The sequence below is a fragment of the Hippopotamus amphibius genome, chromosome 5, assembly GCF_030028045.1.
Source record: "Hippopotamus amphibius kiboko isolate mHipAmp2 chromosome 5, mHipAmp2.hap2, whole genome shotgun sequence".
Classification (NCBI taxonomy): Eukaryota; Metazoa; Chordata; class Mammalia; order Artiodactyla; family Hippopotamidae; genus Hippopotamus; species Hippopotamus amphibius.
The window spans coordinates 163,561,462-163,579,579 of NC_080190.1; the positions used below are offsets into that span (position 1 = coordinate 163,561,462).

At 53.3% G+C, this 18,118-nt stretch overlaps 1 protein-coding gene and 1 long non-coding RNA gene across 2 annotated transcripts; both read left to right on the forward strand.

The window, feature by feature from the left end:
• The first annotated feature begins 1,191 nt into the window (after nucleotides 1–1,191).
• LOC130854316 (gasdermin-D-like) lies at nucleotides 1,192–7,103 on the forward strand. Its single transcript, XM_057737009.1, has 6 exons — nucleotides 1,192–1,266; nucleotides 2,915–3,139; nucleotides 3,639–3,825; nucleotides 4,590–4,764; nucleotides 6,226–6,331; nucleotides 6,712–7,103. The coding sequence occupies exons 2-6, from the start codon at nucleotides 2,920–2,922 to the stop codon at nucleotides 6,765–6,767; spliced, it is 744 nt and encodes a 247-aa protein (XP_057592992.1). The 5' UTR covers nucleotides 1,192–1,266; nucleotides 2,915–2,919; the 3' UTR covers nucleotides 6,768–7,103.
• Nucleotides 7,104–9,678: 2,575 nt separating this feature from the next.
• LOC130853921 (uncharacterized) lies at nucleotides 9,679–11,649 on the forward strand. The gene is made up of 2 exons (XR_009053907.1): nucleotides 9,679–9,812; nucleotides 10,504–11,649. It is a non-coding gene; the product is annotated as an uncharacterized LOC130853921 (long non-coding RNA).
• Nucleotides 11,650–18,118: the final 6,469 nt, after the last annotated feature.

Genomic DNA, 18,118 nt, shown 5'->3' on the forward strand with positions numbered 1-18,118 from the left:
CCAGGATGACACTCAGTACCAGGCCAGAGGTCAAAAAGCCCCCTTGTGAACAGATGGGAAGCCTTGGGGAGAGATTTCTCCAGGATCATGAAATCAATAAAATACCTTGAATCTGGCCATACTAGGGAGAGATTTAAAACATTTGGCAGACTTTGGATTTTATTAGATATAAATACAGAGAAGATAGAAAAAAATAAAAGAAAAAAGCACAACGAGAAGCTATCTGCATCCTACAGGAAAGGAAAAATAACTACAGTTTAGTAAGAGCTGAGTAGAGTTTACAGAGTCACAATAATAGTAAAGAACAAAGAGAATTATAACTCCATTGAGAGGATGAGGGATGGGACTTACATGTGGTGCAGAGGGAGAGGGGGCCCTAAATCCTCATCTCCCCTGGTATAAGTCCGTGGATAATGCCTTCGACTGAGCAAGCTTATTATTTAAGCGATGACAGATACAAAAGGCCACATCTTGTATTATAGTACATTTCTGTGGGTCCTGGGAACGGTGCCTAATGGAGAAGTCAGCCCCTCACTTCCCTCAAGCCCCTCCCCTCTTGTATTCACTTATACGAAATATTTAGAATAGGCAAATCCAAAAAGTACAGCAGTGGTTGGGGTGGGATTATTTTGGGGTGGGGGGTGACAAAATGTTCTAAGATTGACTACAGTGACGGTTCCACAATTCTGTGAATATACTAAAAAGCCACTGAATTGTACATTTTTCAATGGGTGTATTGTATAGTGTGTGCATTACAACCCAATACAGCCCCCTAAAAAAGAGAGGGAACAAAGGTAGCTACCAAAACAAGCAACAAAAAGCGTTCAAAGTGATGCCTCCGGGGAGAAGCTACGGAGGAGAATGGGGCAGTGGGGGATGAGGGGGGATGGGGGGGAATGGGCCTGGGGCTGGCGGGAAGCGGGGAGTCTGAGGTTAAAAAACAAAACAAAACTTGGTAACAGTCTGATTCTTCAAACCACGTGAATGTATAACTTTGATCAAAGAAATAGCATAAATATTAGTGTACGTCTAAACGCCCATGTCGAAAGCTGGTGAATCACCCCCATGGGTCAGGGTCAGGGTCAGGGTCAGGGGTAGGAGAGACCCCGCCCCCCAGGGGCCACGACCCCGGGCACGGGCGGGGCTGGAAACCCCGTGGCCTGGGCAGGGGTTCTAGAGACTTCTTGCGTGGGGCACAGCCCGGGGTCCAGGACGGTCACGGCCGCCACGCCACGGCCCGCGGGGACCCCCGGCCCGGAGCCTCAGGTAGGGCCTGGGGGGCCGGGACCCGGGTCCTGGTGGGGCCGGCGGGGTGGAGCGCGAGGGCGCCCGCCAGTGGCCGCAGCGGCCCGCAGGGGAGGTCAGCCCCGGCCTCCCGCCGCCCTCGCCCCGCGCTTCCCTCCTTTCTCGGGGCCCGTTTCCTTTGGAGAGCGGCCCCCTCTGTCTCTCCGTGAGGCTGAATCCCCGACCGGGGCGGCCGGCGCCCCAGGCTGTCCCCTCCCCCCCGGGCGTCCTCTCAATGGTCCCGGCCTGAACGCCCCCCGCACTCGTGCGGACGCGCCGCGGGCGCCGCCTGCAGGCCGGACGCGGGAACGGCCGCGGGCCGCTCCTCTCCCGCCTCCCGCCTCCCGCCTCCCGCCTCCCGCCTCCCGCCTCCCGCCTCCCGCCTCCCGCCTCCCGCCTCCCGCCTCCCGCCTCCCGCCTCCCGCCTCCCGCCTCCCGCCTCCCGGCTCTGCCACCGCGGCCGCGAGGCCGCCTTCCCGGCCCCTTCCGCCGCGAAGGTATTAAAATCGCCATGTAAGACTGTGTCGGCCGGCCCCCACCCATAGGTTAAGTTTCTCTTTGGCCTTAACAAATATTCTAATATTAAGTATTATGACGTTCTCTTAGAGCTAAACGCTTCTTCCGATGTTAAAACATTTTTGTGGGCCCCGGGCAGCACCGTGCCTAGTGGAAGAGTCAGCCCCTCCCCCCTCCCCCTACACTTCACTCCCCCCTCAAACCCCCCGCAGGGGATCAGTCTGTCCCCTCGGGTTGGAACCCGTGGTCGCATCCCGTGGGTATAAGCCCTTCAGGTCTCCCTTTTCCCCTCGGCCGTGCTGCCGGCTGCCCAAGCGCTCGTCCTGAAACACGCACTGGTGTGCGGTGTCGCTGCCCTGCCCACGAGCCCTCTGTGGCTCCCCGGTGCCCTCCGGGGTGAGGTGCCCACTGCGAGGTCAAGTGCTGTCAAAGACTATGAGCGAAACGCTACTGAGCCCAGGGGCTGGAGGGAGGGGGGTAGTTAGAAGCTCCTAGTAGGTGCATCCACCCAGAAAGCCGATTGTGTGTGCTGAGAGGAGGGAGGAGAGAGGAATCCCTGTTCCCTTGCTGTCCCACCCCCATCTCTTCTGCCCCTCTGTGCCTGGGCCCCACTACCTGGGGAGAGGAGGTGGGGCCAGACCCCAGAGGATAACATCTTATCAACATATGCCAGCACTGTTCTACCTACTTTACAACTCATCAGTCTTCGTCACCATCCCGTAGAGGAGGTATTACTATAGATAATAATAATCTATAAGTGTTTTATGTAAATATGCATAAACTTCCACTTAACAGATGAGGAAACCAAGGCACAGAGTAGCATTCCCAAGGGAACAGCTGTTCTAAAACTGAAGAGTCCTTGGTCCCCGAGTTTCTTGGGGTCCCGTGCAGGTGGGTGTGTGTGTGGGGGTGGTGACTGGAGGGATATTTCTGGCTGGGGGTGCTGACCACCTGCAATTTCCACCTGCATGTTTAGCCCCCAGCCGTGGGAGTGGGGAGCAGTCTACCCAGGGCCCCCTGACTCCTCACTGTTAGGAGCTCAGCCAGCTGGCAGCCCTCACCAGGGTCCCCACACCCACAGCCCTGGGTGACATCCGCCCTTCTCACCCCTCAGGGAACATGTCATCCCTGTTCTCGAAGGACACCAAGAGCTTGGTCAGAGAGCTGGGCAGGAAAGGCGAGCTGGTGCCCGTGGACAGCCTGGCCAGCGCCCTGCGCCTGCGCCCCTTCTGCCTGGTGAGGAAGAAGCACAGACGCCACTCTTGGCCTTGGGACACCCCCCTCATCCCCACGGACTTCTCCCTCATGGATGCGCTGGAGCCCGGCTCCCCCATCCCAGGTACCTTCAAGTGGGGCAGGAGGGCGGCAGAGTGGAGGGGACTGTGGGGCAGCTCAGAAAAAGATCCACGTGGGTGAGAAAGCTGACACCCTCCTCCCGGGCACACAATGCCCCCGGGCCTACCTCGCCTGAAGCCACAGTGCGGGCACCCCAGGCAGCAAGCGCCTTCCGTGTGGGAGAAGGATGAACGGTTTTCTTCCACCTGTCCCAGCTGTGTGATACGTAATCGTCATCATAATTTTAATCACCATAGTGATTGCTGGGTGCCAGGGACCATGTTGGCAATTCCTCAGTTAATCCTGACAACCACCCTTGGAGGGAGACCCTGTCATTCTCCTGTCCCTTTTATAGATGGGGAAACTGAGGCTCCCGGAGTAAAGTGGCTTCTTGCCCAGGCTCCCACCCAGGCAGTAAGTGGTGGAGGCCACATTGGAGCCCAAGGCTGGGGCCACACTCAACCCTGCCTCCCTGGCTCCAGCCTGGACCTCTCTCCCCACAGAGGTGAGCCGCAGCGAACCCATCCGCCTCTGGGAGACAATGGCAGGAGCCGTGACGGGGGGCGTGAGCGTGGGCGCCGGGCTGCAGGAGAACGTGACGGGAAGCTGCGTGGCGACCTGCAGCTCTGCCCTGGCCGTGCAGACCCTCAGGGTACCCCCCCACACCTGGGAGACCCTGGTGGAGAAGAGGTGAGAGTCGGGGCACGTCAGCCAGGCGGGCTGGGCTCTCCTCTCTGTGGGCACAGGTCCCCCTGGGCTGGAGGGGAGCATGGGGGCAGAAGAGAAAAACCCAAGGCTCTTGCCAGCTTGAGGCTTTGAGTGAAGCCTTCTGAGGAGTGGGTTGGGACAGGGGAGTCCACTATTAGCAGTGAACCCAGGGCCCCAGGGACGAAAGAGTGGGCTGTGAGAGGGAGATTTCAACCCCGATGTTTTTAAGGCCAAAAAAAGAAACAGAAGTGTGGTAGCTACCAGGTGTGAGGCAACAGGGCATGGTGGGGACTCCGGCAAAGTGGGGGATCTCACCTGCGCCTGGTTATTGCCAGGCCGGAGTGTGAGCTCAGCTGCACCGTTTTTTGAGAGAAGCTAGAAATCAGGGTTTTTTGGTGAAATCTACCAATTTTAATAGTACCTCAAAAAATTTAAATACCACCTGAGCCAAGTAACATATGCCTTTTGCCCGATTCAGCTGGCTGAAAGCTGGGCTGGACATTTTAAACCTTGTAGAAGACAGATATCTCAGCGTTCTCTCAGTTTCTCCCCTTTCCAATCACCTCCACCTGACCTTGAACTCCAGTCCTGAGTCCAAGCCAGCCGCCCGCTGTACCCTCCCACGGCCTGCAGCAGCACAGAGTCCAGGTTGCCCTCTTCAAAACGCCCCAGAACAGGGGAGCCCGGGAGAGCGCCCCTCCCCCAGCTCTGCCTCTTCTCCTGCCCTCACCCCGCTACCCCGGCAGGAAACTGAGGACTCCCAGGCCCTCGTTCCTCAGAGAGCTGCAGAGCCGGAAGGAGAAGGAGAGACTGTACGTGGTGACGGAGGCCGTGGAGGCCGCGCAGGACGCCACGCTTCAGAGCCACAGCCGAGCAGAGGGAACAGGGCAGCTGTCCCTCCTCCAGCCTGGCCATTTCAAGGTGCAGGGGCTGTCCTGGGGGTGCAGTTGTGGTGTGTCGGGGACGCTGAAAGCCACCAAGGAGCCCCACCCCTCCACCCTAACTCCTGCCAAAGAGCTGCCCCCTGAAAATCGCCCTATGTAAACCAGGAGTGGAGCTCCTGGACGCTTGTACCGTGGTTGTCAACTCCCATTTTAGAATCATCTGGAGAGGTGTCTTGTTGGTTTTTGCTTTCTTTTAAATACCAGTACACACACACACACACACACACAATCTGTTTTAACTGGTCTGGACCAGTTAAACCCAGTTGCTGGTGTTCTTTGAACTCTCCCAGGTGGGTCTTACCTGCTGTGGGGGAGTCGTATGACAGTGTAGGGGTTTCGCATCAGTTTTGGAATTGGGCATGTCTGGGTGGGAATCCCAGCTCTGCCCCTGGCTGGCTCTGTGGCCTTGGGCAAGTCACTTGACCCTCGGAGTTTGACTTCTCTGGTCCATGAAGCCAGGCTACAGAACTGGGGGGAGGATTAAGCTCTGATGTGAGAAAAGTGCCCAGGACGTGCTGAGTGCCAGGACACTCAATTTTCCTTCCACCTGCCTTCGAAATGCAGACCTGCTCCCACCAGCTCTGTTCTTCCGTCACTCAGCGTCCATGGACCCCTGGGCCCCACAGGGACAGGGGAGGCTGGCGCCCACACTAGCATGCTAGGGGCTCTCATCGCCCGCAAATCGAGTTGCACTCACTCTGGGCCCCACCTCTCGTCGTCCCCACGCATGCAGGTGAGGACCGGTCACCCGCAGGTCAGCCTCCCCGCCACCTCATGGAGCACTGTCGGGTACCTAGAACATTGCACAAAATGCTCTCTGTACATGGATGTTTTTCTCATCCATTCCTCCTGATAGTTTCGGCTGCTTTTCAATAGCCCTTTTCCTGTGGGAACAAGGTGATAATGGTGCCGCCACTGGCCCCGCATCAGGAGCCCCAGCTTCCAGCACCCCCCTTAGCTGCTCCTCTACGCCTCGGTTTCCACCTGCCCAGTGAGAGAGGACGACCTTGAAATGACTTGGAGGCTCTCCAGCTGCAGCCCCAGGATAATTCCAGCTCAGCCTTTCCCAAAGCGAGCACGCCAAACTCTGGACAGTGCTTAGTGAGGCAAAATCAAACTCATTTCTATATGGTGGGACCTTTTGGAGCTTTTACCATGCCAGTGTGTACTGCTGTGACCCCAGGATGCCTTGGGTTTTTTGGAAATTTTCACGTGTCACATGTTGTGCAGACTGTTGTTCGCGCTGTGCCTGTGTCCCCTGCCTTCGGATCGCCCTCTCCCGCCAGCCTCAGCAGCCCCTGGTCATCAAGAGGGACCCCTGCAGTCCCTCCCCGTGTGTCCCCTCCACCCCTGCTCCTGTCTCCCTTGAGACCCCCTTGCTGCAGGTCCTAGAATCCTATGTGGACAGGACGTCCTGTTCTCCCTGCCTCCCTCCCAGCTCCAGGGTCAGAGCACCGTGGCCAGAGAGAAGACGCTGGCCATCCCACAGGGCACTGTCTTGGCCTGCAGGGTGCTGCAGCTGGTGATGGAGGAGGATCGCTGGGGTACGTGGAGGCTGGAGGGTCAGGAACAGCAGGGATGCGACTCTTGCTCTGGGAGGGCTGGGAGGGGGGGCAGGGCTGCTCCAAGTGTGGGGCAGGAAGAGGGAGAGGGAGGCTATTTCCTCGTTGGCCTGAGCAATCGGCCAGCCAGGCAGAGCCAGGCAGCTCCTGAAAGGACGTGCCTTTCACGAAGGGCTTACAGCCCAGCCTGTGCCCTGCTTGCCTCCCGGGCGACATGGGGTGGGGGCAGGGGGTAAGGGAGATTTGACTGGAGGCAGGGTTGGATTATCTAATTAGCACAGGGAATCACCTGGACCGGGGGTGGTCCTGCTCATCCGTGGCCTAGGGACTTTTCTCTTTTCCCTGCCTGTGCTCCCACACAGCTGCCCTGCACCTGCCTGAAGGAAAGCTCTGTAGAGACACCGGCGGAGGTGAGTAACCCCTGCTGGAGCCCAAGAACCCAGCCAGAAATCACTCCTTCCCCAGAGAATGCCCTGATACCACTGTTGGGGGCTCTTCCCTCCCCATGTGGTCACCCTACGTCACTTGGGGGCAAGGAGGGCCATGTGCTCTCTCCCCAGTGGGATGGAGATGAGCTGGAAGAACCAGGCCCAGGCTGTGGGGAGAAGGATGGTGAGTGTGCAATTGCACACGAGCTCCCTCCCCACTCACACAGTGGGGAGGTTGGGACTTTTCTTACCAGGTCAGAAAGGTCAGTGAGGATGTCTGGACAGCATTTGGTACCTGGAAGCTCCTCAAGAGGCAGCTTGTATTGTTAACAAGACAGGAGTGGGAAGGCAGGGGTCTGGCCACTCTGCCAGATGGTACCCACCCACCCACCCACCCCTGCAGGGGCGCTTAGACCCTGAGAAGCCCTGTCTTAGCCATCCCCACAGGGCGTTTGGGTGGTGGTGGGGTTCAGCCTAGGGGCCTGAGGAACAGACACAGGGCCAAAGCATCAGCGCTGAGCAGGGTGACTGAGAAGGGAGAGGGGAGGGTGAGGCGGCTGACAAGGGGAAAGGCGAGGATAAGCCCCGTGGGTGTACCTGATATGTAATGTAGTAGGTACTCAGAAAGTGCTGAGTACCTGCTACATACCAAGAAGGGAAAGGAGGAAGGAGGAAGGGAGGAAGAGGTGAGCACAGACAGGTGCGCTCTGCCTGACATGGGAGCGTCCCTGGGCCAGGTCTGTGACCCCAGGACCTCATGGTCAGGTTCAGGACACCCGGGCCTGGCTGGCGCTGGGCGGGGAGACCAGGCACAGGCTCCAGCCGGTGCCGACGCCTCTCCCCACAGGCATGGCCTTAGGCTGGGCCCCAGGCGAGGAACCCAACTTCCAGGGCCTGCGGAGGCAGGCGGGGGCCCAGTTGCAGGACCTGGCCACGCTGCCCCCAGAGCTGCGGCACCCACTGCTGGGCGCCCTCCAAGAGCTGCTCCAGATCCCTTGGGCACTGCAGGAGCTCGAGGACACGGTAGGGGGCCCATCGACCAGACGCGGGCTGGCATCTGGGACAGAGAGGGGTGGGCTAGGGGAGGAGAGGCAGGAGCAGGACACGCTCTGGGTCTTGGTGGAGCACAGCTTCTGGGGGCCCTGGGGTGACTGGGTGCTGCCCTGTGCCAGCTGTTATGTCAGTGTCTTCCTGAGCATTTGTTCCCTGAAGTCCAAGGAGGGACCTTGGTTCAGCGCTGTTGGCGTTGAACCCAGGCTCGTTCCAGCCTCACTGGCATCATGAGGGGCTTGGGGGCCTGAGGCGCGCGGACGGAAGCTTGGGTGGTGGAGTGCGTGGACGGAGGGCGGGGGAGACCCGCAGCTGCCTCGCCCTGCTCTTCTCCACCGCTCCCCTGCAGCTGGAACAGGCCCTGGACACTGGGGCGCCGGCACAGCTGGGGGGCCCTGGGGGCCGCATCCTCCAGGACCCCTCAGGCAGCCCGTCGCCCTCGAAAGGCAGGGCCGGCCTCTGTGTTCTCGGAGCGCTAGTAGGTAAGAGGACTCCCATGGGCAGGGGTTGGGAGGAAGAGAGGCTGGGGAAAGATGCTGTTTCTGGTTGGAGCTTCACGTTCGGGATCAGGCCGGCCTGGTTCTCGTCCTGGTTCAGCCGTGGGTAGCCCTGGGCAGGTCTCAGCATGTCCTGGTTAATAACCACCTCGCAAAGCCACCAGGCCACACGATGAGCTAATACACCCAAATGCCTCTTGTAAGTGAAGCCCACCATACGCTCAATGGATTGCGTTTTAGGGAAACTGAGGGGCACGGGAGTGGTCTTACTGAAGACCACACAGCACTTCCGGGGCAGGCACAGTCCCCGCCTTCTAGAACCTTCTGGCCCTAGAGATACCTAGTGGGGCTTCCCCTGCTCAGAACTCCAGAATCCCCACCCTTCCTGCCATGGGTGCCACAGGCCCTCGGTGGCCCTCACCCCCTTTCTCTCCGCAGTGCTGAGCGACACCCAACACTGCCTGCTGGCCCCGTGTCTGGAGAGAGGGGTCCTGCCTCAGCAGCTGGAGCTGGTGAGAGCCTGGGAGGGCTGTGGGAAGACATCCAGGGAGACGGGCCCGGGGAGCGTGCGCTGGGCTGTGACCTCTGTGTACCCAGACCCGAGTGGCCTCTGCTGGGTGTGCTACACTGGGTCATGTGCGGGTTTATTCCTGCCTTGTGCTTTGGCCTCTGCTAGGGCCTGAGAACAGAGGTTGAAGAGAGCCCACCCCCCACAGGCTGGTCAAGGGGGTCCTCCAACAGGTGGTTACCGCCAGCGCCTGATGGAGATTGTGTAGGTTGCTGTGGGGCTCAGGGGCGTTTCCCAGAGGGGAGACGCCTCCACGCAGTTCATAGACCAATGGATAAAAAGATAGGGGGTGGGTATCCAGGCAGAACGGCATATGCAAGAGCCTGAGGCACTGGGGGTGTTGGAAACCACTGACTCCAGGCAGTGCAGGGAAGGGGATGTTTGCGGGGCACCTTAACTTGGACCACAGTTCTGCAGGGAGCAAGGCACCAGGGCCAGGGGCTCAGCTGTAGGTGGGAGGAGGCGGGGCGAAGCAAAGGCCCCAGGCTCCCACCCTCAGGGTGGGTTCCAAGGCTCTCAGGCTGGGGCTCGGGAGACCTGTCTGTTCATTCCGGGTGATTTCCCTGCAGGTGGCAAGCATCTTAGAGCCAAACTTTAACCAGATGGAGGCAACAACCTTCTCCCTCCCACCGGAAGTCCTCGTGTGCCTGCAGTGTGGACGCGGCCCTCACCCGGAGCCTGGTGGAGGGCTGTGGCCTGGAGCTGCAGGGCCCCGGCCACCAACTCACCTGGGACCCTGACGTGGTGCCACAGCTGTCTGCACTCTACGTGTCCCTCGCAGGGCTGCAGCTGCTGGCCGACCCCAGCCCTGCTGCCCTCTAGGCCGATGCCTGAGAAGGGTGCCACATCCTGCCCCCGGGGCCCAGCCGCCCCGACCCCAGGGAGCTCCTGGCCTGCCGAGACCAGCTCGGCGACTTGAGGTGAGTGACGGGTGCCGCAAGCTTGAAGAAGACACACAGACTGAAGAGAAAAGTGGGACCGGGGGACTCAAGACCTCTTGGATCAAGAGCCCTGCTGACTCATCCCAGGTTGCTTTTATTGAGTTCGTGGGCTAACATTCTCAGGTTACACTCATAAACAATCAAAGGCCTCACATGACTGAGGCAATTATCTTTGTTTACTTCCTGGGTCTGAGTTGAGCAGGTGTGGATTTGAGCTGGGGGTGGAAAGCAAAACAGCCCTGGGGGCAGGAGACCTCACTCAGATATTAGGGGTCTTTGCCCCACCCCTGTTGGCCCCTCTGCGACTGTGCCTGTCTTAGGTTGTTCCTCCCTTGAGGAATCTTACCCGTCTCTGGCTAACCAGTCATCCTCCAGGGCCAAACAGGGTGATATGAGGAAGGCTCTATGCCCCACCCCTGTTGGCCCCTCTGCGGCTGTGCCTGTCTTAGGTTGTTCCTCCCTTGAGGAATCTTACCCGTCTTTGGCTAACCAGCCATCCCTCAGGACCAAACAGGGTGATATTAGTCTCCACGCCCCGCACCCTCAGCTCCTCCACTGCTCAAGCAGGACATTCTGAATCCCATCGCTGGGCCCACATACTTCAACATTTTCAATGTTTCAAAAAGGTTCCAGAATGTCTTCCCACATCTCCCCCTTTTTGTTTTCCTAGGAGAAGATACGCCTGTAGGAGAAGATAAGCCTATTCGAGTTATTTCTTTTTCCGTCAATCCTTGGAGCGTTCCTCCTGTGCACCTGAGAACTTAAACATAGGATAATTAAAAGACAACAAAAAGTATCAAAATGCTTAGGAGACTGCTATTCATGCCTTTTATCCAATCCAATGGATGCAATGCTTTTAATCCATCAGCTATACTTTGTAAAGTAGCAAATTTGGTGTAGAGACTGCAAAAATCATATTGCATGCCAGTTATTTTAGTTTGTAATTGTTGTATGTCCAGTGTGAGACCATCCGCTCCATATCCCAGCAGATGTGTCACTGGCATCATGGCCATCCCAGATTTGTAATGTTAATATAATTAATTGCAATGGCTGATTAACAGTTACTCTCTGTAATTGAGAAGAATGAATTTTATTTTCTACAAGTTTTAGTTCCTCTAAAGCAGCTGATGTTAAAGTTCTTGGACTATTTAATTTTGAATCTCCTTTTAACAAAGCAAATAGGTTAGACAATGCATAGGTGGGGATCCCTATGCATGGGCGAAGCCAATTAATATCTCCTAGGAGTTTTTGCAAATCATTAAGAGTTTGGATTTGATCTGACCTCAGTTCCACCTTTTGTGGTCTAATAGTTGTTCTATCAACTATTGTGCCCAAATATTGATATGGGCTATGCATTTGTACCTTTTCCGGAGCTATTTTAAGTCCTGCTCTATCAAGGCAAAGCTGCATGCTAATATACGCAGAAGTAAGTAAATCTTGATTAGGAGCAGCACACAAGATATCATCCATGTAATGGATAAGATAACAATTAGGAAATTCTAGTCGTACTGGTCCAAGGGCTTTAGCAACAAAATTCTGGCAAATAGTAGGGCTATTCAACATGCCTTGAGGTAACACCTTCCATTGAAACCTTTTTCGAGGTTCTTTATTATTTAGTGCAGGCACAGAAAAAGCAAATTTTTCTTTATCTTTGGGATGTAATGGAATGGTGAAAAAGCAGTCTTTCAGATCAATAACTATTAAAGGCCAATTAGCAGGGATCATATTAGGTGATGGGAGGCCTGGTTGTAAGGCCCCCATTGGTTGTATAACTGCATTGACTGCTCTGAGATCTGTTAATAAACGCCATTTACCAGTTTTTTTCTTTATTGGAAATACTGGAGAGTTCCATGGGCTAAAAGATTCTTCAATATGTCCTTTTTCTAACTGTTCAGTCACTAATTCTGTTAGAGCTTCTAACTTTTCTATGGTTAAAGGCCACTGCTCAACCCATACAGGTGTATCAGTTTTCCAGGTCAATGGGATTGGTGCTGGGGGAAGCAGTAAGCTTTTACGAGCAGTGGCCACTAGTGAAAAGATTGATATCCAAGACCTTCTCTATTTGCATTACCTTCAGCTGGAATGGGAAATAGTTTCCCTTGATGATATTTACCAAGACCTAACCCTGGCTGATATCCTTGATTTATTAGCATTTCTTGACTTTGCATACTATAAGTATCTAACGTTGGGATGTGGATTTCAGCCTTCCATTGTTGCAATAAATCCCTTCCCCATAAATTAATTGGAAGGTCTGCTATATAGGGTTGTAAGTGGGCTGGCTGCCCATCTGGGCCAATACAAGGCAATATTTTAGCACTTTGCTGCAAGCTATGAGCTCTATCTAAACTTACCACTGTAATGTCTGCAGGACAAGTAGGCCAACGAAAAGGCCAATGATTACTGCTTATAATTGAAACATTAGCACCTGTATCTATTAATCCTCTAAAAGCTTTTCCATTTATAGTTACTGAGCACGTTGGGCGTGTTTCTAAAATTTTTTCAGAGAAGAAAAACTCTGGCCTCTCCTGTGCTTCCTAAAGCCTTTCATTCCCCTCACTTTTGTACTATTGCCAATCTTATAATATGGCAGAATAAGCAACTATGCTATTCTATCACCTGGATGGGCTTTCCATGGAACCGAAGTTGATATCACTTTAATTTCTCCAGTATAATCACTATCAACCACTCCAGTATGAATTCTAATTCCTTTTGATGTTAAACCAGACCTTCTTAGTATTAAGCCAACGGTTTCTTTTGGCAAAGGTCCAGTAATTCCTGTTCTGACCAATGCTGGAGTTTCTCCAGGCAGTATAACAATAGATTCTGCACAAGGAAGGTCTAAGGCTGTGTTGCCTGCTGTGGCTGGTGATAATTCCCTGGCACTGCGGAGTATTGGGCCACTTCTGTCTGTTTCTAGATCTGATAGGCTCCCTTTGGTTGCGGGGCTAGGAGTGAGCCCCGTTGATAGTTTCCCGACAAAGGGGTTCCATCCTTATGGAAGTTAGATTTACACTGGCTTGACCAGTGAAATCCTTTTCCACATCTTGGACAAAGTCCAGGCTGTTTTTGCCCTTTGATTACATTATCTTGAAAATTAACAGCCCTTCTATCCACTCTCTTCCTGCATTGTTTCTTTGTATGTCCTTGTTTACCACAGTTAAAGCATTTCCCTGGAAATTTGTTATTTATTTTCAGTCCAGCCATAGCTTGTGCCATCATTGTTGCTTTAAAGCTCTCAGTTCCCACTCCCTGACACACTCTAATATAATCATTTAATGTTCCCTTTCCTTTCATAGGTCCAATGGCCTTCTTACAATCTGTATTTGCATTTTCAAAAGCCATTAATTGCAAAATAATATCAGCAGCCTCAGCATTAGTGATCTGCCGCTTGATAGCCTCCTGTAATCTGGCAATAAATTCAGTATAGGGCTCTCTTGCCCCCTGCATGATCTTTTGAAAAGAGACAGGTGCTTGCCCTTTAGCTTCTATTTTCTCCCAGGCTCTTAAGCAACAACATTTCACCTGTTCTATGGCCTGATCTTCCATCAGGATCTGATCTTGAACTCTGCCCCAATTTCTGCTACCTATCAATTGATCCAAGGAGATAGGAATCTGCCTTGCTTGGTTCTGGTTTGCCATAGTTTCAGCATGATCACACCACCAGGTTTTGAATTGTAAAAATTCTCCCGGGGCTAGTACTGCATGAGCCAATGTCGCCCAATCAGCTGGAATCAAACGAGAGCGTTCGGCTACTCCCTGTATGGTACCTATGGTGAATGGAGAATTTACTCCATAATTTTGTACTGCTTGTTTTAATTCTTTCAATATTTTGAAGGGTATCGGCTCATGTACTGCCTCATAAATTCCATTGGGATTATTAGGATCCACTCCAGGTGCCACCCTTTCATGAATAGTTACTGGAATTGCCATTTGCAAAGCTTCCAGATTTCCCTTTTGTTTAGCCTGCAAAATGCCCTTCTGTAAGGGTGATAAAACTGAGTGTCCTTTAGACACAGGAAAGGCATAAGCTCCCCCAGGCGGCATTAAAGAGGGTGGAGGAGGGGGCAGTATAGGAAGTTTGCCCTCCTCCACAAGTAAGGGAGCCGAGGGTCTTAATCCCTCAGCTATTTGCATTCCCTTTTGTTTTTCAGTTTCGTTTGGCACCGCACATGCCCATTGGTCCTCTGATGGACCGGCTTCTTCATCAAAGCTATCATTTGAGCCTTCAGGAGTTTGTAGAGGCTTTAGTACTAACTTAATCAGAGACCACATTGACCAAACAGAAACAGGTATGGGAGTCCCTTTTGAATGCAGTTTTTTAAGTTCGTTCCCAACCTTATCCCCAGTACATAAATCCAGTGTTAGCCTGAAGAAGGAAACCACGTACAATATTCTCTCAATTATTTACAGAATTTCTAACAATCGACCTTCACTTGCTTTTTACTCCACCTGCCCTTAGGAGCTGCCGTAACAGGCGTACATCTGGTCGATATTAATCTGAACTTTATTTCCCATATTTTACCCCGAACACAAACTACCCAAGAGATTTACTTACTGGCAGGATTTTTTCAGAGGCCTCTTACTCTCCTCTTGGGGGCTTCACAGCACTTCCCAATTCTTTACTTTTATCAATTTCACTTTCCGTGAGCCTTCGTCACTCAAGCCTTTCGAGCCCCACGTTGGGCGCCACTTGCCGAGACCAGCTCGGCGACTCGAGGTGAGTGACGGGTGCCGCAAGCTTGAGGAAGACACACAGACAGAAGAGAAAAGTGGGACCGGGGGACTCAAGACCTCTTGGATCAAGAGCCCTGCTGACTCATCCCAGGTTGCTTTTATTGAGTTCGTGGGCTAACATTCTCAGGTTACACTCATAAACAATCAAAGGCCTCACATGACTGAGGCAATTATCTTTGTTTACTTCCTGGGTCTGAGTTGAGCAGGTGTGGATTTGAGCTGGGGGTGGAGAGCAAAACAGCCCTGGGGGCAGGAGACCTCGCTCAGATATTAGGGGTCTTTGCCCCACCCCTGTTGGCCCCTCTGCGACTGTGCCTGTCTTAGGTTGTTCCTCCCTTGAGGAATCTTACCCGTCTCTGGCTAACCAGTCATCCTCCAGGGCCAAACAGGGTGATATGAGGAAGGCTCTATGCCCCACCCCTGTTGGCCCCTCTGCGGCTGTGCCTGTCTTAGGTTGTTCCTCCTCTGAGGAATCTTACCCGTCTTTGGCTAACCAGCCATCCCTCAGGACCAAACAGGGTGATATTAGTCTCCACGCCCCGCACCCTCAGCTCCTCCACTGCTCAAGCAGGACATTCTGAATCCCATCGCTCGGCCCACATACTTCAACATTTTCAATGTTTCAAAAAGGTTCCAGAATGTCTTCCCACACTGGCCCAGAGCCTCCCTGCAGGGCTGGGTGCAGCTGCCCCTCTGGCGGCCACAGGTGCCGGTGGGGCCCCCGGGACTGGATTACGCACTCTCTTCTCTCCTTCTCAGGACTGGCCCCCAGACTTTTATCACCCATCCAGATCTGGGGCGGGGGGCACCGGGTAGGCTCGGGTCCTACCTTGGATCGGGAGTCTTCCTTGAGAGGCAGCCGAGGCTGGGTCCAGAACAGCCTGGCCTCACTCACCGCTCCACCACCAACAGCTGTGTAGCTCTGGACACGCCCTGCCTTCCCTCCGCTTCCTGCTCCTGTAAAATTACACCCCCAGCCCCGTGAAATGGGGTGATAAGAATTCGTAGCTCATAGGATTGTAGTGAAGGTTTTAAAAGTTGTACATAAAGTGCTCAGAACAGTGCCTGGCTGTCGGCTATCATTGTGATGTTGTTATTGTTAATAATAGTATCACTGTTCTGAAAGAAGCTGCCAGACCTTTCTTCAGGTGAACAAAGGACTTGGACAATCTCCCCTTAATTTCAGCTCCCTGCAGCTCTCCTTCAGCCTCAGTTTTCCCTTCTGTAAAATGAGAACAATGGATCAAACTGCTCAGTTTCACCCAGCTGCACCATTCAGGGATTCCACTACAGACTGGGGTGCAGGCCAAGGGCTGTGCATGTTTGTGTGAGCAGTGGGGCGGGGGGGGTGCACATGCATGTGTGGGGCCGTGCACAGGGAGCAGGGGAGGAGCCTGAGGACACGTCCTGCACGGTAGGCCAGCACCAGGTCTCCCAGTTCGGTGCTCTTGCTAGCAGAGCACACCCAGACAGAAACAGACCTCAGTAAGACAGCGCTCAGAAGCACACACATCACCTGCTTTTGCCCCCTCTCTGCAGGATCACTTTCTGTATTCTCTTCTACTGATAAAACTTGTTTAACAATCGAAACAATGGTCATTGTTAAAAAAAAAAGTTTCAGAAAGGTATGAAGAACATTTTAATTTCCTTAATTCCATTCTCCAGAAATAATCAACATTGGCATTCTGATGTTTACCCTTCCAGTATTTTTCCCATGCATTCATATAAATTCTCTTGCAGAAAAATTTGGTAACGTATGTATAGTTTCATAAACTTGCGTTTTAAAAATGTAATATATTACGTGTATGCCATTAAACATTCTCTGTAATATGAGAAGTGAGGTTTTAGGCAAGGGGATCTTTACAGACCACACACCAACCCCTGGAAAGCTCTATTCTGGAAATTAATGCAGACTAATGTCACACTTTCACCAAATTTAAGCATCCTCAGTTCTGTCTGGAGAGTGAGGACACGGGCTCCTCCTTGTGGGGAAAGCAAGAACACAGATACTTTCCACTCAGTGCTGGAGTTGTCCAGGCCATCATGTGAATCACGTTTTTCTTTTCGCATGTTCCTCTTATGGGCTCAGAGAGGCCATGTTTAAACAAGTTAATGAGCCACAAGTAATTTAAAAGGGATTAATGAGCAACTCACGTGTCTTAAAGGCCATTAAATGAGCCCACCATACACACGGTCTGCATGAAAATCCTCTCCTTTCCCAGCCCCTCTGACCACCCCTCTGCCTTAACCCCTCCCATCCCCCTCTTCCTCCTCAGGCACCCTCCCCTCTCTGAACTTCATTACACAAACTGGCCAATCTTCTCTCCCAGAAAGAATCTCTCCTTTTGCAGGGGAGGGAATGGACGTCCAGTGGCAATGAAAGGCTTCTCTCTTGTGGTCTGGTGAACATAATAATAAATGTTGTTCCGTACATAACACATATATTTTTAAGTTCAACTTTCTCGAAAAGTAGCTTTTGCCTGAAATTAGAGGTGGTCACAATTTGAATCAACAATCTAATTAAATCAAACTAGTCCTAGAAAGTGAGGGTTCTAGCATCATCATTAAAGATGGAGAAAAATAATGTAACATAGAGCAAGGCCCCTGAAACTAGTAGGGTTAGGCTGAACAGTGGCCCTAGCGGTAGCAGTGTGACCTTAGGCAAGTTTCTTAACTGCCGAGACCAGCTCGGCGACTCGAGGTGAGTGACGGGTGCCGCAAGCTTGAAGAAAACACAGACACAGACTGAAGAGAAAAGTGGGACCCGGGGGCTCAAGACCTCTCGGATCAAGAGCCCTGCTGACTCATCCCACCTTGCTTTTATTGGTTTCTCGGCTAACATTCTCAGGTTACTCCCATAAACAATCAAAGGCCTCACATGACTGGGGCAATGATCTTTGTTTGCCTCCTGGGTTGGAGTTGAGCAGGTGTGGATTTGAGCTGGGCGTGGAGAGCAAAACAGCCCTGGGGGCAGGAGACCTCTCTCAGGTATTGGGGGTCTGTGCCCCACCCCTGTTGGCCCCTCTGCGGCTGTGCCTGTCTTAGGCTGTTCCTCCCTTGAGGAATCTTACCCGTCTCTGGCTAACCAGCCATCCTTCAGGGCCAAACAGGGTGATATGAGGTGTGCAGTGAGAAAGGGGCTGCGCCCCTAGAGACGGCCAACCCTCTGCCTATGCCCCCATAGTCTCCACGCCCCGCACCCTCAGCTCCTCCACTGCTCAAGCGGGACATTCTGAATCCCATCGCTCGGCCCACATACTTTAACATTTTCAAGGTTTCAGAAAGGCTCCTGAATGTCTTCCCACACTTAACCTCTCTGAATGCCTGTTCCCTTCATCTATAAAACAAGGGTAACAATATCTCCTATGTTTGGGCCCCCTGAGTAGCATACTTACATACAGTGGTTTCCTCCCTTTACAGGAACCCTAGAGAGCCCACTCATCTGTGCTCACAGGATGATCCTTGTCTGAAATCTCTTGCCAGCAGCTAAATCAGGGGCTCCGGGAGCTGTTAGCTTGGAGCCAGCAGCGGAGCTGGGATAGATGAGCTGC

Coding starts and splice junctions, on each gene's coding strand:
- LOC130854316 (XM_057737009.1), top strand. CDS start 2,920: ATGTCATCCCTGTTCTCGAAGGACACCAAGAGCTTGGTCAGAGAGCTG. Junction 3,826..4,589: donor GAGACCCTGGTGGAGAAGAG/GTGAGAGTCGGG, acceptor CTACCCCGGCAG/GAAACTGAGGACTCCCAGGC. Junction 4,765..6,225: donor TCCAGCCTGGCCATTTCAAG/GTGCAGGGGCTG, acceptor CCTCCCTCCCAG/CTCCAGGGTCAGAGCACCGT.